The sequence below is a fragment of the Vespa velutina genome, chromosome 7 (assembly GCF_912470025.1).
Source record: "Vespa velutina chromosome 7, iVesVel2.1, whole genome shotgun sequence".
NCBI lineage: Eukaryota > Metazoa > Arthropoda > Insecta > Hymenoptera > Vespidae > Vespa > Vespa velutina.
The window spans coordinates 1114243-1135821 of record NC_062194.1 but is presented as its reverse complement, the minus strand read 5'-3'; the positions used below and the strand labels follow the sequence as shown (position 1 = coordinate 1135821).

The 21579-nt window shown below is 36.9% G+C and overlaps 1 protein-coding gene across 7 annotated transcripts in view; it reads right to left on the bottom strand.

The window, feature by feature from the left end:
- The window catches only part of LOC124950717 (semaphorin-2A), a 304525-nt gene that overhangs the window by 149416 nt on the left and 133530 nt on the right, over positions 1–21579 (bottom strand). The window contains exons 1-2 of one of the 7 annotated variants that reach the window (XM_047497870.1): positions 18897–19411; positions 17813–18791 (exon numbers count right to left, since the gene is read on the bottom strand). The exons of 4 other annotated variants lie outside the window; for them this stretch is intronic. In XM_047497870.1, the coding sequence (XP_047353826.1) occupies positions 17813–17993 (181 nt within the window). In that variant the 5' untranslated portion in view covers positions 17994–18791; positions 18897–19411. Of the gene's footprint in view, positions 1–17812; positions 19479–21579 lie in introns of those variants that run through there. 2 more of the 7 variants (XM_047497872.1, XM_047497869.1) reach the window with 2 other exon arrangements.

The following is a 21579-nucleotide window of genomic DNA, read 5'->3' as shown; positions in this document are numbered from 1 at the left end:
TCCTAAAGTGCATCCTCTTCACCTCCCCCTTCTTTTTTTTTTTTTTTATCTTTTTTTTTTCCTACGTTCACAATGAACGGCGAGAAAAGTGGAAGCTTTTTCTCATTGCGTTCAATGTCATTGCGCGAGTACACGTTCTTTTCCCTCTTTGTTTGCCCATTTCTATCTTTCTTCCTTTTTCTTTTTTTCCTTTCTTTCTTTCTTTTTTTCTTCTTCTTCTTTTTTTTTTTTTTTTTCTTTATTTATTTTAGATCCTAGAGAAAAGTTTCACGATAGAAAGGAAGATCGATCGATCCTACGGATTCTCTTTACCATTCTGGTATTTTGTACAGAAAAGAAAAAAGAAAAAAAAAAATAAATAAATAAAAGATAAAGGAACAAAAGGAAAGAAAGAAAGAAAGAAAGAAAGAAAGAGAGAGAGAAGAAAAGAGAAACTAATTATGATGAATTAAAAAAAAGACTTATTAAGAAAATACTTGAAGAGTTTTCGATTGAAAACTTTTTCTAGTTGAAATTCTTCGTAAAAAATCGTTCATCTTAGATGCTTAATGAGTTGAGCAATTTTCGTTATATAATTATTCGAAATAATGAAGGGTGTAAAATATAAGTGGGTAAAAAAAAAAAAAAGAGAGAAAGAGAGAGAGAGCGAGAGAGAGAGAGGGAGAGAAATCGTTGAAGTTTTGCTTTTTCCTTCTGAGTTAACGTCAACATTTTCTTAAAAGAAATTCATGGAATTCTTGTCCGTAACGAAAGAAAGAAAATTCGCGGACACGAAGTACCTCGCAAAATTCTCTAGCTCCCTTCGCGCGGCACGTCGCGACTGTTTTCTCAGAAGCCATGCAAAAGCAATAAAGAGCATAAGGAAAAGGGGGAGGGAGAGAGAGAGAGAGAGAGAGAGAGAGAGAGAGAAAAGGAAGAGAAAGAGAGAGAGAGACAGAGACAGAGAAAGAGAGAGAAACGGTAAAGCTCGTATCGCTGCGAGCCGGCGTACTATTAAATACCGACTTCATGGCTCCTTACGACCGAAATTTATTTCCATCCTGGCCGCCGGCTGCAAGCCTGCTAATTATCCATTTGCCATTTGCCGTTCTCCGTGCAATACTTGAAGAAAAACGGAAGGGTGAAGAGAAAGAGAGAGAGGGAGAGAGAAAAGGAGTCAGAATTTGAACAAATATTCTTAACGCGATCTTTGATTTTTCATTGCAAATTTTCTTACATACCTTCAAATACTTTTATACTTCAATAAAAATCTATTTCCAATTAAATTCTTACGTTCGTTCGAATAACTTGTTTAAAAATTTAATTATAAAATTCATGAATAAAAGATTATAATATATATATATATATATATCCTAGGATATATCTCTAAACGTTTATATAGATATTGAATGTTTTACAAAAATTCTCTGGTCACGTATGATCTCTCACGTTTATTAACGTTCTCTCTCGAACATGTTACTGTCCTCACTTACACCATCCTCCCTTTACCCTTCCGTCACGGTAACTATAACTATACGTATAAAGCTGAGAATCGTGATTCGTGAACGACAAGGCACATCGTTGTCTTCCTCGTGTATAGTCTTAATACTTAATACTCGAGCTCGTTTCACGGCTCTCAGAGCAACGGCCGGTACGTTTACGAGGCCGCTTCGAAATAACCGCTTTTACCCTTCTCTCTCTCTCTCTCTCTCTTTATATATATATATATATATATATATATATATATATCTATCTATACATCTATCTCTGTATCTCTCTTGGAAGAGCAGCGAGAGCGAGATGTGTATCAGCTGTATGGGGTTGAAATCATTCCCACGAGTATCTTCGGGCAAGAAGATAATCAAGCGTTTCGAAATAAGAAAATAAGAGATAGAGATAGAGAAAGAGGGAGAGAGAGAGAGAGAGAGAGAGAGAGACAGAGAGACAGAGAGAATATAATGTCATATATCGTATCGTATGTACAATATAGATTAGCATGTTTCGATTCTTCACTTACCTTTACATCATATTTCATGTAAAACAAAATCTGATTAGAGAGAATGTGAGAAAGAGAGAGAGAGAGAGAGAGAGAGAGAAAGAGGGTACGGTAGAGATCGATCATTTCGTTCCGTTGAATATTAAACGTTTCCGACGTATCTGTAACTATCATACGTAATCGACGTAATGAAAACTAATGGTCGAGAGATCGATTTTGATTACACCCTCATCGAATGGCAAACGTTTTCAAGGTATTATTCAGTTCTACAATGGACGTCTAATTCGGTTCATTTCCTGGTCACTTCTATACAAAATGATCGTTCTCACGCGATGGTTTCCTCGAACTCGATTCTCACACGTTGTTTCTAGTATGAACTTTCAAAGAAATATTCTTAGGATCACGTCAACTTTACCAAAGGGAAAAACGAAATATTCGTAATAATCGACGTTCACCCGGCAGCTGTTCATGATGAAATGCGTTCATAATTAGCTACGTTGTTATAACGTTTAATCTTCGCCAGATATCTCTAGGGACGGTGAGAGTGGAATAGAGAGAGAGAGAGAGAGAGAGAGAGAAAGAGAGAAAGAGAGAAAGAGAACGTATGTTAGATAGGAAGCACGCATGCAGAACTTTTACACGCACGGTTAACCGTACAACAGAGTGACAGCTGCTCTCCGAAGAAACAAATTATAAAGGACTGTGGAGGTATCGATTTACTTCCGGTTTCTTATTTAGCCTTTTAAAATTTCCTAAAGCAATGTTATACTTGTAATTATTTCAAATAAAATCGAATAAAATAGACCGATTGAATTTTTCTATGGATTGAAAAAAAAAAAAAAAAAAGAAAAAAAAAACAAATATATTCTTCGTCACTTCAAACCAGAGAAAATTAATCAAGAAATTTGCGAATGTTAAGAAGATAGAAATTGAAATTCGAGGAGCTTCATCTTAATCTATCGTCTCTGGAATTTCTCGAATATGTTCTCAGAAAATACACGCACGTGTGTATGAGTGTGTGTGTGTGTGTGTGTGTATGTGTGCGTGTGTAAGAGAGGGAGAGAAGGAGAGACGAGATTTCTATTCGGAAGAGAAAACTTTGGACGAGGCAGATTGGAGCTGCAAAGTGCAGTCGCAATTGCGAAGCTAGCGCCGCTGCATTAGGCGACATACCGCAGAGGAAGATAGAGGAAGAAAGACTAGAGAGAGAGGAGAGAGAGAGAAAGAGAGGGAGAGAGAGAGAATAGTATTACTCGACTAATCACTTTGTAACATGTTGGACGACTGGCTCGTTCGAGGTCGGCAGGAATGAAGAAGAAGAAGCAGAAGAAGAAAGAAGAAAAAGAAGAAGAAGAAGAAAAAGAAGAAGAGAATTCAGAGATGGCGTTGTGAGATTGTAGAGGTGGAGGATGAGGAGATGGCTGTCTCCTGTGAGTGGGTCGAGGGTGCTGGAAAGAGGTGAGACGGGCCAACAAACGGTGCCAAGTGCCAACTTCTCTTGTTAGAGAACAATTAAGAAATGCAGTGCAGCGACTACTCGTCCTCTGTCTTTCTTTCTCTCTTCCTCTCCTTCTCTTTCTCTCTCTCTCTTTCTCTCTCTCTCTCTTTCTCTCTCTCTCTCTTTCTCTCTCTCTCTCTTTCTCTCTCTCTTTTTATCTTCATATCTATCCGCTACCCTTACCAACACCATCCCTATCGCCATACCACTTTACCAACCTTTCGCGAGCGCAGAAAAGAGAAACTTCGAGTCTAACTCAAACAACGGGCAGCGTCCATGAGATCGGTAAAAATATCATTTGCTTGGATGTTCGACGATGAATTTTTTACCTTTTTTATCTTTTCTTTTTCCCTCGTGTAGACATGCAAATTTGTACGTCGAATTTTTGAAGAATACAAATGTATTATTTTCATAAATGTACTTATTGTTTCGATCATTATACAGAAAAAGAAAAAAAAAAAGAAATAATATTTCGTCTAAACGAAATTTATCTCTTGATATTAATATTTTATATTTCAACCAATATTAATTACATCGAAATATATGTAAAAAAAAAAAAAAAAAATATATATATATATATATATATTAATTTAATCAGAATTTGCTAATTTAAACGTGACGATGAGAATGAATCAGACTCGAAAATTTGATTCGCCTTTTAGCTGAGAGTTTCGACATTAGCCTTTCCTTCTTCTTACGCTTACTACTACTACTACTACTACTACTACTACTACTACTACTACTACTACTACTACTACTACTACTACTACTACTACTACTACTACTAGTGCTATCTACCTACCATGCTGCTATTCCACTTCTACCCCTTTCTCCGCTAATTACTCCCAGACTCGAGTTCCAGTAACGACCTTCGCGACGATGATATATACGCTACCGGAAGTTTGCTCAAGTCAAAAAAGCTTGCGTGTCTTTATAAACGAACCTCTATCTCTTTCCTTCCCTCTCTCCCCCTCTCTCTCTTTCTTTCTCTCATTTAGATGCGTTAGTCAGACGAATTACAGTTTGAAGTTAGAACGACGATTGGATGGATTCGTTAATAAATTGCATGTCTTAATTAAAAAGTACCTCCTGTTTAAGTGTAGATTCACTTATAATTGGCTATTATCGTCGTACCATGAAATATAAATTAACGTTGAGGTCACTGCTATAAGATATTAACGTGGAATCGATATTAATTAAATTTCAATGTTATTCTATAAGTATTAAGTATGATTCAAGTTTTATGTTCGCTCGCTCGCTCGCTCACAAACATAAATTATATATTTACCAAATTAATATATCGTATATAGAAATGATAATGGTCAAACTCATAATTGTACGAAACAGTGAAATTTCTGTTAAAAATTAATTTTTTCATTATACCGCATATGCGCATACCTTTCAAGAAATATCTAAAAATTCTCATCTACGAGATATAAAAAAAGACAGTTCAGTCATTTTAATCGTCAAGAATAATATAAAAGAAGAAACAGAGAAATAAGAGACGGCCGACCCTAATCGAAAAGATAGAAATCTTTCTTAGAAATTTCGGCATCGATGGGGTGGACAAAAACAGACTCCAAAAAAAAAACAAAAAAAAAACAAAAAAAGAAAAAAAAAAGAAAGAGAGAAGAAAGGCATTATAATCGTTGCCACGGGAATAATAGTCTACAGGGCTGGTTAATGCTTCGTAATGGCAAACCAAAGGGTGGCGGGGGGGAGGAGTTGATATCACCCTCCGTAACGGGCTGTACCAACGTAACATGACCGCACGGTACCATCGGATCTCATACTACCCACCTTTCCTATAAAAACTTCGTGACGGAAACGCATTGTCTTTTTTTTTTTTTCGACGATATTTTAAACTATTCGAGGAACGTCGAATACGTCGATAATACGAATTATTTCAGATTATTTGGTATCATAAAGAATTATCGAATATATATTCAGGTTAACTTTTGACATGTAAATTGAATGAGAAACTAGTCTTTCATATTGAATTTTCTCTTTCTCCTTCTATCACATTACTTGTACACATTTACCGAGAAAGACGCATAATAGATAAATGTAGAAACACAAAACTCCATTGTCGATATTGATCCACCAGCGAAATTTAAGCTGACAGTCGTTCATCCGTACGCAGTATATGGAATAAAAGCAGTTTCATTGGGAAACATCGTACGAAACGTAATGTCAACAAACACTCCTTCCCGCCCCCCTGCTGCTGCGTCGACACGAATGACGATCATATACGACTCCGAATGTCACGTGAAATAACAGAATAAAACACGCTTTTCTCTCTATCTCTTCATTCCTGGTGTCTACACTTGATCCCGACCACGAAAAGAGCTCGAACGTACACAAGTGAAAGTTTTCTCTGTTTCTATCTCTCTCTCTCTCTCTCCTTCCCATTCTTTATTTTTAAAAATATCTACGATCTAAAACACTGATCTAGACGATGAAAAATTCGTTAAAAAATATAACGATAAAATTAACATTATTAAAACGTTACATTACATAATATATTACAAAAAAAGAAAGAAAAAAATTCACAAAAAACACTCGATCGGATAAGATAGATATAAACGTGTCTCAATGTCGAGGCTGCGAGGTCTCGAATAGTTGCACGCGAGTTTATAGTTTAACCAACTAAAAAGGAGGTAGGGCCCTATACACGCGAGACGTCCAATGACGTACGAGTTTTTCCAAGTCCGAAACTACTCGCAAGATTCAAAACGACGCTCGCAACCTGACCCTCGACCTCGAGGATCGTAGTAATTGCGTGCGAATGCCGGGACGTCGGCACCTCGCTTGCTTTTTATTGCCGGTCGTTAGTATAATTAGCTCTCCTCTCGCGAGAAATGTTCGTTTGCGTTCGGCTCTCTTCGTAGATTCACGTTCTCATGGGCTACCGTTGAAAATTCGATTAAATCATCGTAAATTTAAAAGGATTTTAATAACATGTATATATGTGTGTCTCTCTCTCTCTCTCTGTGTGTGTGTGTGTGTGTGTGTGTGTGTTTGAAAAAACGAGATAAAACTCGATCGACGCAAGGTGTTAATTACTCATGGATTTGATTGGAATTCCTGAATACGGGAAATAAATTCAATCCGACTGTACTTTTTGATCGAACCACGTATAGTTCTATAAAACGGGGATAAAAGTGTCAAGAGAAAAACCATAAAAGCTATGTAAGTCTTTCGAGAATCTAAAGGAGAAAAGATCGATATGTGCTATCACGAACGAAATGGTGTAACACTGAGAGAGAAACATATGTATGAGACGTGTCAAAAATAACTCCCTCCCCTACCCACACCATCCTGTCTGTTTCTTTTCCTTGGGGTTGGCGGCGATGGTATATACTTCTGTATCAAGAGAAGAAAAAAAAACAACCCTTGGGTACCAAGGATTCTTACTGGCTCCCCCTAACACGTTGAAAATCTCGAAATACCCGAATTACCGGTCGCTAGAATGGTCGTTCGTGCAAGAACCGTGAACGGAGGAAAAGAAAAGAGAAAAGGCGAGAAAAGTAAAAGAGAAAAGAAGAAAGAGAGGAGGGTAGCTCCGGGGAACGTGGTCGATGAGGTTCCTCGTAGGACGAATCGAAGCGAACGCGTCGATGTGAAAACGACGTCGTCTTCGAGTGCTGGAACGATGATCGAGAAAGAGATGGAAAAAGAAAAGTGAGAGAGAGAGAGAGAGAGGGAGAGAGAAAATTCTTCGTATCGGCGGAGGTGTTGATATCGCTCGTAACAATTTATTCGCTCGACCAACGACACGAGGGGGTGCATTTCTATCTCCATCTTTCTTTCTTTCTTTCTTTCTCTCTCTCACTCTCTCTCTCTCTCTCTCTTTCCACAAGAATAAGAGACTCCTACCCGTCATCTCCTTTTTTCCCTTTCTTTTCAATATCGCTGCACGAGATAAAGCGAGATTCAATTTCCTTTCTCTCTCCTTCTTCCGGCATTTCGAACAGAAAGAAAGAGAGAGATCTGAAATTCCTGCGACGGGCAGATATCGTTTAGGATATACTGCGCTTTCTCTTCTCTTTCTCTCTTTCTCGTTCTTCTATTTCTTTCTCTCTCTCTCTCTCTCTCTCTCTCTCTCTCTTCTTACTTTCAGAGGTGTCGAAGGGGAAAGAGAGATAACTTCGAACACGTGGAAAGGTTTTCGAGGGTTCCACGAATCTTCCTCGAAGAAAAGCGACAAGGAGAGAGAACGATTAAGCAAGAAAGATTCCCTTCTCCTTCTCATCTCCGTTTGCGCGATGAAGTATTCTGATAAGAAGAGGACCACCCAAACGGCGATAAACGTGCGATGTTTATTGATAGAGACCAATTAGCCCTTTTACGGTTGATCGTTTTTTTCCACACCTCGATGATCACCCTAATCATTTTCGATTGACTGCAATATTTCAATTGATCTTATCGAAAGAAGAAAACAAATGAAAGAAAAAAAAAACAAAAGAAAAAAAAAAGACACCATAACAAGGGAGATACGAATTTTAAGATAATTATTTTATTATAACGAAATTAAGATAATTATTTAAGATAATTTCAATAAAATTTGTTGGATTTAATCTAGCGAGTAAGTAAATAAATGTCAAGAAGCAAAAAAAAAAAAATTGAAAATATAATGGCGATGACGAAATTTATCCATCGCACTTATCCCGGTAACAGGAGTATATGCAAATGCAAACACGAAATTGGAATCTTCATTCCCGTCGAACGCTCGCATTCTTGTGCCTTGAAAGTTCGCGTTTCTTGTTTCGAAACGGGTTTCGAAACTCCCATCGTTACAAATCGTAACTAAAGCACTCGTGCAGTCAGTCCGAATGTATTTTCTCTCTCTCTCTCTCTCTCTCTCTCTCTCTCTCTCTCTCTCTCTCTCTCTCTCTCTCTCTCTTTCTCCCATTCATTCGATCTACATTCTACAGGATCTGTCTATATAAAGGATATACGTAAATGTATACACATGCATATCCACGCGCGCACACATACACACACATGACAGGTTCTCCGCGAAGTTGCATTCCAAGCCGTAGGGTAAGTTCCAATTGAATAGAAGGAATAGAGAAAGGGCGATGCAGGGGTGGTTCTCGCAACGTCTTGGCGAAGATCCACCACCTACCCCTTTGCAGAGCTTGCGCCGGGAGCAGAGAATCTCGTTAAGCCGCATAAAAGAACTTAAAGCGTAGTTAAGGCACGCTCGAATCTTAGGAGCTCGTAACCATAAGGTGAGCAGAAGAAAGACAAAGAGAGAGAAAGAGAGAGAAAGAGAGAGAGAGAGAGAGAGAGAGAAAGAGAGAGAGAGAGAGAGAGAATGAGAAAGTGTAATACCCAAGGTAGTTTACAACACGACACAGGCAACGACTTTCATAAACCTTAGACTTAAGGTAGGATATTTTCCATAACCTCCACCATCCAAGATTTTCTTCTATCGGCCTGGATATTATGTCGTGCTGATTTTTTCCCCATTCTTCTTTCCCTTTCCCTTCCTCCTCCTCCTCTTCCTCCTCCTCCTCTTCCTCCTCCTCCTCTTCTTCTTCTTCTTCTTCTTCGAGATGAAGATACTTTCGGCACGTAAACTTTCACACGAGACAAATCATTTTTTAAAAGTACTCTCGAATGCACGCTTCTACCTTAAATTTTCTTTTTTCTCTCTTCCCTTTTTCCTCTTTATCAAAACATATAATATGCGTCTGGCATTTGATAATTAAAAAGAAAAAAAGAAAGAAAGAAAGAGAAAAAATGAAGTGCGAAAAAGAAAGAAGAAAAAAAAAAGAGAGAGAGAAAAAACGAAAAAAGAAAATCTCTCGCTAAAAAAAATTCCTCTCGCAACGTGTTATAATAATTTCAGAAATATACCCCTTTAACGCGTCTACGGGAATCCCCATATTATTATTTCCTGAGCGAGGTAAAGCTAAAGTCGAGAAAACAATCCCGTTGTGTTGCGTTTATAGTGCCGCCATTACCAACGTTCTGATCCATTTTTTACTGTGGCTCGACGCTCGAAAAATTTCAAACCTCCCAACAAAAATGAGAGAGATAGATAGATAGAGATAGATAGATAGAGAGAAAGAGAGAGAGAGAGAGAGAGAGAGAGAGAGAGAGAGTACAACGACCGATGGAAGGGGAAATATAGTTAGGGTGTGAGAATGAGAGGCACAAACCGCGATAGCGTGCGTTTCTAAACGTTTCGCAGACAAGGTAGACGACGCATTATATCCTCGTTATCCTTTTTATCGCGTATTCGGATAGCCGTGACTTCGAAATCGTTTCCTTTTTTTGTGTTCTCACCCTTCTGTCTCATTCTCTCTCTCTCTCTCTCTCTCTTTCTCTCTCTCTGTCTCTTTTACTATTTCACCCTCTTTCATTTTTTCCCTTCGCTTTTTTTCTACACGCGGACTAGCCACCAGGGCGCCTCTACTCAGGTTCTACATTTTTGCACGTCGAGTACAAAGTGTTTTTAGAGGGTATAAAGGGAAAGTGAGAGTGAGAGGGAGAGGGAGAGAGAGAGAGTGAGAGAGAGAGAGAGAGAGAGAGAGAGAGAGAAGAGACACGCGAGGGAAAAACAAGAAAAAAAAAAAGAAAGGAAAAAAGAGAAAGACGGAAGAGAAGGTAAAAGAGGTTTTCTCTCTCTTTCTCTCTTAAGGGGTGACCGTAATCCTGTCAGTGAAATATCCTTGCGTACCTTGCAAGTTGGATACATGTTTCCTCCTGCCTTTCTAACATTCTTTTCTTTCTCTTATTTTATCATTTTCCTTTTATCTTTTCTTCCTCTTTCTTTCATTTTGTATTTCTTTCTTCTTTCTTTTTTCTTTGTCTGGGGGTTAAGGATGGTCGCGAGTGAGTTGTGAGAGGGAAACGGCAGAGGTAAAGTTATACATATTCCACGATTCATAGTTTACGAGAAAAGCTAATAGTAACAAGTATTTTCTCTTTTTACTGTTTTATCTCTCTTTCTCTCTCTCTCTCTCTCTCTCGTATCTTTAGGATGTCAATACAAAGTAGTCAGTCAGCTGGAAAACTTCACGCGTTGAGAAATTTTATTTGAACGAATTTCCACGAGTATGACTAAATAGCTTTGCCAAATGGATTCATGACTGACATTAATCTTGAATTTTTATCAACAGACTCATACTACGCTCATTCGTTTCTTTCGCGTTATCTTTCACTTTCTTTCACTCCTCGTACTAATTTTTCTTCTTTCTATTTTTTTTTTTTCTTTTTTCTTTTTACCTAACACCCTTATTGCCTTCTTTATATTTTGCCTTCAATTTTATTCGTAATATAATCGAACAATCAGTTTTACTGAAATCTAACGCCTTCATCCATTTTACAAACAATACATTTTTACTCCTTTTATTTGTATTTTTCCAGAAAGAATAGACTCCGAATGAAAATAATAATATAACGAGAACACGACGAATACGATTAGTAGATGATCCGTAGATGGGATGATATCTATTAATAAAAAATATATACTTAGTCTTTTCGAAATAATTGTTGAAGGTAATCTGTATGCAGAGTGGATCCAATCTATCATGTTTTATACATACATACATACATACATACATATATACATACATAGATAGGTACATACATACGCATGAACCGTACATACATATATTGTATACGTCGTTCCATTTTCAACATGGTTTTATAATTAATCAACGTCAATTTTTAATACACCAAGAAGAATGAGAGATCAACGATGATCGATGAATCGTATCGAACTGACTTGACCAATTTTTTGACGCTACTGGAAATATAATGGACGAGAACGATAGATCGTAAAAAATGAACGAGAAAGATACATTCCTTTGAAATATAATTACGTTTTCGACATATTACGAGATTGGCGGCGAGTCCGTCGTTTAAACGATCGATATAAAATTAACTTATACGATCAAAGTCTTCGTATTTAGAGTCAAACTTCTATATTATATGATGAGAACAATGATAAGTCTGACCACGTCGTTGTTAGTTAATTCTTCTTGGTAATATACAAGGAAAGAAGGAAGAAAAATTATGAGAAAACAAAGTGGCAAGGAAGAAGAGGTAAAAGAGATAGATAGATAGATAGAGAGAGAGAGAGAGAGAGAGAGAGAGAGAGAGAAAGAGATACAGAAAGAAAGATAGAGAGAAGACGTTGGAAAACACGAGAAAAGTCGACACACTGCGTTCTCGAGCTTTTAATCTTGGAAATCTTTAAGACCGGCGGCGACCAAAGAGAAACTCTCGTCTAACTGCTTGCATCTCTCCCTCTTTCTCTTTCTCTCTCTTTCCAAGCCTTCCCATGCGTTTCTTCTCTTTCTCCCTCTCTCTCTCTCTCTCTTTCTCTTCGCCTTACTTGGCTACTTGCGCAAACATCATTCGCAGATTTCTAGGGACTGCAAAGAGAGTACTCACCCGAGCTTCTCGAGTTTACGGTTGAATTAAGGATTTACGTTGAGTAATCCGCCAGTTGAAGGCAGACCTTCTTGGTAAAAATAAAAAAGAGAAAAAGAGAAGAGAGAATAAGTTAGAAAACGAGGAGCGGAGGTAGTGCGCGACGGGACTAAAGGAAGAATAAGATTTTTGGTGGTGCATTTTCTGACAAAAAAAAAAAAAAAAAGAAATTAAAAAAAAAAAGAAACAAAAAAAGAAAAAAGAAAAAGATATAGGATAAAGGAAAAGGAGAAAAACAAAGTAAATAACAAAAATTAAATTATCGGAAAATTAATACCGACCATTTTACTCGTATTAATCAAATTATCTTTTATCCATTTTATTTTTATTTTTTCTCAATTTATCTAAAGAGAGAAAACAAAAACAAAAACAAAAAAAAAAAGAACATGGAAATGTACAAAGTGTTCCAGTCCATAGAGAGTCGCGTCACCAACTGATAAATCAATCAGTTTCAATTATCTAAGTGCATAGACACTGTTGATTTTTCGAAACTATTTAGATTCGATTAGCAAGAAATGAATGTTACTGTATTTTTCATGTTTCGACGAGAATTTGATTTTCATCGAGTGCGTTATTCTCTCTCTCTCTCTCTTTCTCTCTCTCTCTCTCTCTCTCTCTCTCTCTCTTCGCTAAATTGTGAAAGTATAAGAAAAAGATTTTAACAAGCGAATCTTAAAAATGAAAAAAAGAAGAAAGAAATAAAAAAGGAAAGAAACGATCGTGCTAATCGCGAGCGACACTACTAATAATTCTACGAATTTCGTTGAAACCGAAGCTGACTGAATAAATTGCGTAACTATGTATTTACTTAGATACGTAAATATCTCGCTCGCAGAGAAAAGCTACGTCGCCATAGGGAATTTTGAACCGCAAATCTCAGCGAAAAGCAAATTGCATATACGAAATGCATACGTATTTTGTCGTTAATGTTTCTATCTCAAGTATTGAACATGGACGAATGTTCTTCTCATTCGAAGGAATTTTTCATAAAGCATATTAAATAGATAAAAATAAATGACATTTATGAATTCGTTGATAATCGAAAGAGGTGATCTCGAAAAGCGGAAATCGACCATGATGATTTTCGAGCGTTCAACGTAATTGCACTACATTTATGTGTACGCACGCAAGCTACGGAACGCTACACGTCAAATGCGCGTGTAAATTGGATTAATGGATCGGTTTGAGAAGCGCGTCGAAATTAATATCCGTTCCGTTAGTTAGTAGAGATTCGATACCAGGAGCTTACAGATTCACGGTCCTATCGCACTGGCCTACCAGTCGAATTCGCAAGTGCAGATCAAATTAGTCCTTCCACATGCGGATATAGAGAAACGCATGTGAATATGTGTTCCGTAATTCCCTGAACAACGTTTACAAATATTTGATCGATCGTAGATCTATTCGTTTTGTACTCTATCCTTAAAATTTCATCGTTGATACGAAATATTTCGTGATCTTTTATACGACACGTACAATAATTTTTTTTCTCTTTATGAATCACATCAAGAAAAAAATCAAGTGACAAAGAAACCTAACGATGGTATACAATTACGATTAGAATTTTCTTCGAACCACGACTCGACAGACAGACAGATAGATAGATAGAGAGAGAGAGAGAGAGAGAGAGAGAGATATCCTTATCGAAGTTCGGCAAACAGCAACGATAATCTGAAAGCCTAGTATATCTTATCGGAATAAAGGAGGCAGTATGACAAAAGCGAAGAGAGACTTGACGAGTATTTACTCGTGAATATCAGAGTTTATACTACTTCGACAGTTTCGAAAATCGTGTTCAAAGACAACATAAATATATATTTCGACTAAGGCAAGATTGAATTTCTAATGTCAGATTCAATAACGTTAAATAAATTAAACCGAATGTACAATATATCATTCGTAACTATTATAGATCTCTTTCCATTTCTCTTTCTCTTTCTTTTTCCTTTCTCTTTCAATATCGTTATTTTCCAACCTTCGGAATTTTTGACAGCTCTTCGTTAACCGTATTTTAACGCAAAGACGCTGAGCTACCATACGTAGAACTGAATATATTCGAGCGGTCACTAAGTGCTTTTACGTGTACCTGCTTCAAATAGGATAATGATAACGTACGATATTATTTAATATTTCTCGTTTTTAGGCCACTTTAAGTTTAATCGTGACTAACGTTGATTTACGATAAGAATTTAAATTTAAATACATTCCCGTATCCTTTTTATAAATAAAACCGTGGTCATCAACCCTATGTATGTTACATTTTAAATAAGTTTACCTTTGCTCAAGCCGACTGTGATATATAAAATGAAATATGGAGGAAAAAGAAAAAAGGAATAGTAGACGAAGAAAAAATAATACCTAGATGAAATCGAAATATCCAGTGATCGTTTGATGGCGCTGATGACTAGAAACGTGCGAGAACGAAACCACGAATTTTGCAAGGGATATCGTATTCCTGTACTTCTGAAAGCATCCAGAGAGAGAGAGAGAGGGAGAGACAGAGAGAAAGAGAGAGACAGGATACAGCCGTCGTCCATGAAATCACTCCTCCTTTTGGTGCGTGTTTGGTCCTTGCAGCTACGGCGGAAGACGAAAGATAGAAAGAGAAAGAGAGAGAGAGAGAGAGAGAGAGAGAGAGAGAGAGAGAGAGAGAGACAGAAACTGGGAGGAGAATGGAACGGAAAGAGAAAGAGAAGGGACGGTGTTATATCGGAATAAGAGAGAGAGAGAGAGAGAGAGAGAGAGAGAGAGAGAGAGAGAGAGAGAGAGAGAGAGAGAGAGACATGCAGCGAGTCGAAGCAAGCGCGTATACTCGACTTCCACACGAGCAACCAACCAACCCACAGGAAAGCGACCGACCATAGCGAGCAGCACAACCATACACCGACCGACCGACCATTCCACATTCCATTCGATGCTTCTCTCTCTACCCTGGCCACATAATGAAGTCAGTCCCGAGCGTTCTAAGCCCTGGTAATATCGCGTGGCAGCGAGAAAGAGGAAGAGAAAGAGAGTGAAATAGAGAGAGAAAGAGAGAGAGGGGGGGAGAAGGGAAGAACAGTACTCTCCCACTCTTTCGACGGTCCTTTACCACCCCCCGAGATAATATTGGTGATATATGCTAACGGGCTTTCCTGTCCGGGGATACGTTTTTACCTTCTCTCTCTCTCTCTCTCTCTCTCTCTCTCTCTCTCTCTCTCTCTCTCTCTCTCTCTCTCTCTCTCTCTCTCTCTTTCTACGCGTGTATGTTATTTCCTGTTCTTCTCTTTCTTTTTTTCTATCTCTATCTTTCTCTCTTTTTCTCCACAGCTTAAACGATTTGCCGCCACGCTTTGAGGGTGGCTAGGGGTACTCCCAGGTTCACTATATATTTATCTATATATAAGTATACATACATATACATATGTATGTACACACGTAGGTATATATATAGATATACCATATCTGTCTCATTCCCCCCTTAAGAAAAACGTCGGGGAAAGTTTAATCCCTCGTGGATCGCCGCGAAAAGTGTTTTCGCACGTTGCGAAAATTCTACCGGTAAACTCCACCCCTACGACGGCCACTGGATTGACCAGGGAATAGAGAGTTCCGGATTTTCAAGGGGCTATTTCGCTTCGACAGTATCGTCGAATTTAGTTGCTGGGTATTAATGCGAGGAAAAAAGAACTTTTAACGAGAGAAAATGAGAGAGGGGGTGAGGGAGAGAGAGAGAGAGAGCATTTTATACTGCTAATTTGGAAATACTTATGATATAGAAGAATAAAAAAAATGTTGTACACTATATAAAAGGATAATCGCGTGAATTGATAAATTTCAATTACGCTTACGAAGAAATTTGAAGCTTTACATAGTACGTGATTTAATTGAAGAATTACAGTAAGTACCACTTTCTCAAGATGAAACGTCGAGTTCATTTTCAGTGTACGCTTCAAACGCTCAAACAGTCCTTTAACCGTGCTGCACGAGTTAAAAGCAAAGACGACATACAGTACGTAAAAGCTTTTCCATAAAATGATCTCACGTGCGAGTTTCCATAGACGATGAATAATAAAATCCATGGCATGAGAAGTTATTGGTAAAATTCTAAAACACTTTCTAGTTTATTTCATATATATATATATATATATATATATATATATATATATATATATATATTCGTTTATGAATAAGCGATAATATTCTTTGATAATAAAAGTTATCAATGTATAATATAATTACAAAAATTATATACAATATAATTTTGTCATTCGATTTGTTTGCATAACATACAATTAATACAATTATTATAGGTAACACTAAGATATATTTTCTTTATTCGATTGTTCGTATTTATTTCTATCGCGTCTATCGATTTTTAATCCTAAAACAATTAAATTTGATCCCTCTCTTTCTCATATTCCCTTCGAATTTGATCTTTCCCATATTCTCGTTTAAATTACTTGCGAGTTAATGCGAGCCGACCGATAATGTCTCTCAAGCTCGTTATCGAGCTCGAGCGCAATTTTTCATCCTGACAGAAAAGTAACGTGATCGTGACTTAATCTCAAGGGCCTGTTATATGCGCTAACGTAAGTAAATAAGTACGTAAGAGTAACGTACGCAAACGTATATCGCAATCTCTACGAACAGCCGCACTTTTATATGAAGGAAGAAGACGTCAAAATGTACAACGATGTTCGTGTAAAATAAATCTCGAGCTATTGTATTCTCTTCCAGGTGAACAAACTTATCCAACGAGAAAACTCAAACGATGAATTATTATAAAATCGTTCTACGGTTAATACGGAATTAAAGTTTTACAGTATAGTTGTTTGTGAATATCTAAGTACGTCGAGGAAAAATTACAAACGGATTAAAAACATTTTTTGACTACTACTACGAGTTTTTAACGATTTTTTAAAAAACAAAATTTAAAGAATAAAATTTATAGTAACACGTAATTGTTTATCATCCATATCTCAATCTCGGAAGTTAGATTGGATTCTATTGAAAATTTGTTACAAATTTTCTCGCATCTTTTTTTTTTTTTTTTTTTTTTTTTTTTTATATAACACGTATTTACGTAATGACATTTTTATCCATGCGAAGAGTATATAATACATTTACAAGATCTCATGATTAAACGATTCGATTTTGACATAATAACGTTGAGAAATTTATATTATAAATAATTTCTCCGTAATGATAATTAAATCACATTAGTGGAGCAAGTCCGATAACGATTTTTAAAGATTAGAAAGTCATACGGGCGACGTGTGTACTCTTTCTTTATCTCTTTTCAAAGCTTCTACCCACGTCGATATTTATCTACCTTCTTCCGACATGAACTAATTTAATCATAAACTATGTATACAAAAAGAAAATCACAACTTTCTAATTCCGTTTTGATCACAGACTTGAAAACGTCAACCCTTCACGTACACGTGTCCGTTTCGCGAGTTTTATAAAAAAGGCGAATAAAAAGAGGGGAGAAAAAAAAAAGTATAACTTTTACCCTAAGCAAACTTCCAAAACACGCCCCCTCTCTCTTTCTCTCTTCTATCGACGATGAAAAAAAAAAAAAAAAATACTTCGTTTGCGAAGTTACTTTCAAGTTTGAGTTGAGGTTTATGTCCCTTCGGTGAAATATGTCCGAAATAAAAATAGAAATAAAGCATGACGCATAATTCAAAAAAAAAAAAAAAAAAAAAAAAAAAAAAGAAAAAAAAAAGAACTATCAGATCGTCAAGGCCTTTTCATTTTCAACAGAAATCGACCTTTATCCTATCCTACAAGAATGTATACTAAGGAAAAAAAATATAGAAGAAAAAAAAAGAAAATTACAGGAAGGATCTATATACGTATTTACATCTGTACGTTGAGAAAAATAAACGTAATCAAACCTTTGTGATGCCTCAGGTGAGATCGACCACAGCAAGGTTGTTCGAAATAAGCATGTCCAGGATGAGCAGCAGCTAACAATCTGCTGGCCAAGCCGCTAGGCAGAAATTGTCCCAGGACAGCTGCTAAAACAGCTGCCCTCACCAGCAACGCCATCGTATCCGGTAACCTTCGTCTCTGCATTCTTCCAAATGAACTTTCACAGATTTTTCTATTCTCCCTCTTTTACTTCGTATATAGAAATTTTAAGTAATAAAATGTATCACCTGAAATCTTTTAGCACTCGAATTGATCGGAGAACAATTTTCTTTTTTTCTTTCTTTTTTTTTTTTTTTGACAAATTACCAAACTAAATGAAAAAGCTCTCTCTCTCTCTCTCTCTCTCTCTCTCTCTCTCTCTCTCTCTCTCTCTTTCTCTCACCGATCCATTTAGAACGAATTCACGAGTATCCAAACGAGAAATAAACTTAAGCAAGATATCACTTTGTAGTTTGGAGATAAAGAATTAAATTTGAATGACACGCAATATCTCGGCATTCGCAATATAAAACGTTCTAACGAACACTAAACGAGTATATATTAAAAACACGCATGTCCGTCTATCATTCTCTTCTACGACCTCTGTTTCTCCTCTCTTTTTAGCTTCGAGGCACGGAATCTTTTACCAATGGCGCACAGGTATGTATATATATATATGTATATATATATATATATATATATATACACGAGAGAAGAGAGAGAGATGAAAACTCAACCGCGTGCTCGTTTCGTATCCCCTCTTTCACTCTGTCTTCCTTTCTCTTGGACGCCTTCGGTACTGCCTCAGAGGACAAAGGAATTCTTCCTCCGCTTCTCTCCTTCCTTCCTTTTCACTCTCTCTCTCTCTCTCTCTCTCTCTCTCTCTCTTACTCTTTTGGCTGATTCGATGTCTTTTCGTGTTTCTTCCTTGTAAAGCCACTTTCCTTTTATTGTCCTCGAGTTCTCCCAGAGGTAAGCATAAAAACAAAAATGGTTCACTGTCGCTCAAGTTTCTCTTAGAAACGACGATATTTTTATCTCTCTTTTCTATAAAAAAAAAAAAAAAACCTTTGAACGATCTTCGATGTACGCTCGTTCATTCGCATCATGTTCCCACCGATTACTTCCGTTTCCCGCCGATCCTCCTTGCCGCCATATTTAGTAACACAAATGCAGTGTTAAATGCCGTTCTTAAACTCATCTAATATTTCTTTATATTCCTTATTTTTCCTCTTCACGTTCGTCGAATAATAACTTAGGAAATAGTACGGGCACAACTAAATATAACAAAGGGACGTAAAGTTTGTCGTCACATTGGTTCCATCGAAACACCACAAACTTTGTTCACCGTTAACGCGAATAAATCCTTTCGTTTACATAGCGAATATATTTTTAACGATGCCACGACATCATCGTACATATCATTTCTTTAATAATGAAATTATAAAGTACGCGTAATTAAGAAATGTTAGAAGAGAGTTATGGCGGGACAACGCGAAGTTGCCAAGAGGAGACGCAATAACAACCTCCCTGTTTGGAGGCCGCGGCACGACTGTTACCCTCGCACGAGCGTTGCCGCGTTCAGGTCCTCGGCCGCGTTCGGCTACCTTCGTCAAACTTCGACCGTTTTCGCACTCTCGTGCCGCCGAACCTTACCGCCGCCGTCGCCGCAACTTTGCCGTTTCACGCGCCAAACTTACAATCTTATAAAAATAATCTTATTTTCGTTTATTTCTTTTTTCTCCTTTTTTTTTTCCTTTTTTTTCCTTTTTTTCCGCTTTTCTTTCTTTCTCTTTTTTCTTGTTTTTTTTTTTCTTATTTTTTTTCTTTTTTTTCTTTACTTCCATCCACGAAGAAGAAGGTAGGTACATTATTTCATAGAGATTCCCCCTTTCATCCATTATTTTTTAATACATTATTTTATGCAATTCTCTTTCATATATTTCAGGAAATTACTTTAAAGTGTAAAATACATATTACGTATATCTTCGACGCGAAAATGAAAGATTATATTTATCCATTTATGATTACATTTAACCATCATTGTACCAATCGACGTACTTTACGTAATTTAAATTATTTTAGTTCGAAATCTATCGGATTGATGCTTTTAATCATGGATTGAATCGTTATTAACGAAAATTTAGATTCCCTCTAAATAGAGATAGTAATGGATAGCAGTACGAGTAAATTTTCTAGAAATAAAATAGCGTGAATAATCATGATCGGTTTATCTGGTGTTTGTTCGTTGAAACAAATTAAAATTTTATAAGCTCAGAGAAAGGTATTATTATGATAATTATCGTGAAATTCAAAGCGCATTAAAATCGGGTCATTTATCGGTTATTCGTCCATCGATATCATTTATAATATCGTAGCGACTTATTCAATAACATAAGCTGGACTGAGCGTTACGTTTTCTCGAACAAAAATCTATAAATCAGATGAAAAGAATAAATAAAAATTGTGAATTTACGAGTCATGGCATATAGGAAACCCGTAGAAATTCATTCGTCAGTTCTCTGTACCGATAGATTCAGGACGAAACCATTGAACATGAAACGCGACTACACAATCGATGACTCTAACGTGAGGCAAACGAGAAACGAATAAATGTTCGGGATTTTTCGTTTCTCCAATTGTAATTGCATTTGGCGGTATGTTTCTGTCGCTTAATGACAATCAGGATCGATGGCAACCGCAAAGTACCCGATAATCCGTTTATCCGTGTACGGCGCCAATGCCAGGGAACGTACCAAATGCTATATTTCACCTTTTATCATGTAAGAGATTCACCATTACATGATGAACTCTACATACGAACAAAGATTCTTCATCGTTTCTTTCTCCTTCGACTGCACTGCGAAGAGATCATACCACCTGTTGCATCGCACCACCATTGACTTCCGGTATCAAGTCTTGGACTTCCAATAGCGCGGAAGGTGCAACATTTGGATCTTCGATCAAACCATTCTATTGATACTCCGCATTGCGAACAACAAAGTAACACCTACAGCAAATGATTCGAAATAGAATAAGAACGTACTCGATTCATTTTCCTGTTAGTCCAGCTGTTATATTTCCATCATGATTTCTAATCAAAAAATCTATGAAAACCGTCGGACGTCCAAATTTTGGAAATTTATTTTCTTTGAAAACGTTCAATTTGATTCTTTTAAGGTAATTTCTGGAAAAGGACAAACCTTCGAAGAAATCCTGAACGTTTGATCTGTACGTCGTACATAAAAAGTTTTCGATCACGCGAGCATTAAAATATTATATAACGCAGATATCATTTTTTAATCAATCCAACAGATATTTACAAGAAAACAAAAATCATCAACGAAAAAATATTCCACGAAAGAATTTTCATCTAATGTAATAATATTCTCCTTGTCTCGAGAACTCGAAGAAATATTATTTAAGATTTAACCAATAGAACGAATGCATCGGGATTCGTCAACATAACTTTTTAGAAACGAAAAATAAATGGATCCAACAGCCCCGTAGTCTTTCTTATCGTCTACTGGGTGTCACGAGAAACGCCTAGAGGCGGCCACCTTCGACTCCCAAGAGAGAAGTGTGGAAGGAACATGAAGAAGAATAAAGAAAAAAAAGAAAAGGAAGAGAAAACCTTCGCGAAAGAATACGTAAGGAAGCTTGTGAGAAAAGAGAGAGAGAGAGAGAAAGAGAGAAGGATAAAGAGAAAGAGAAAGAAAGATAGGGAGAGAGAATAGAGAAGGGTGGTATG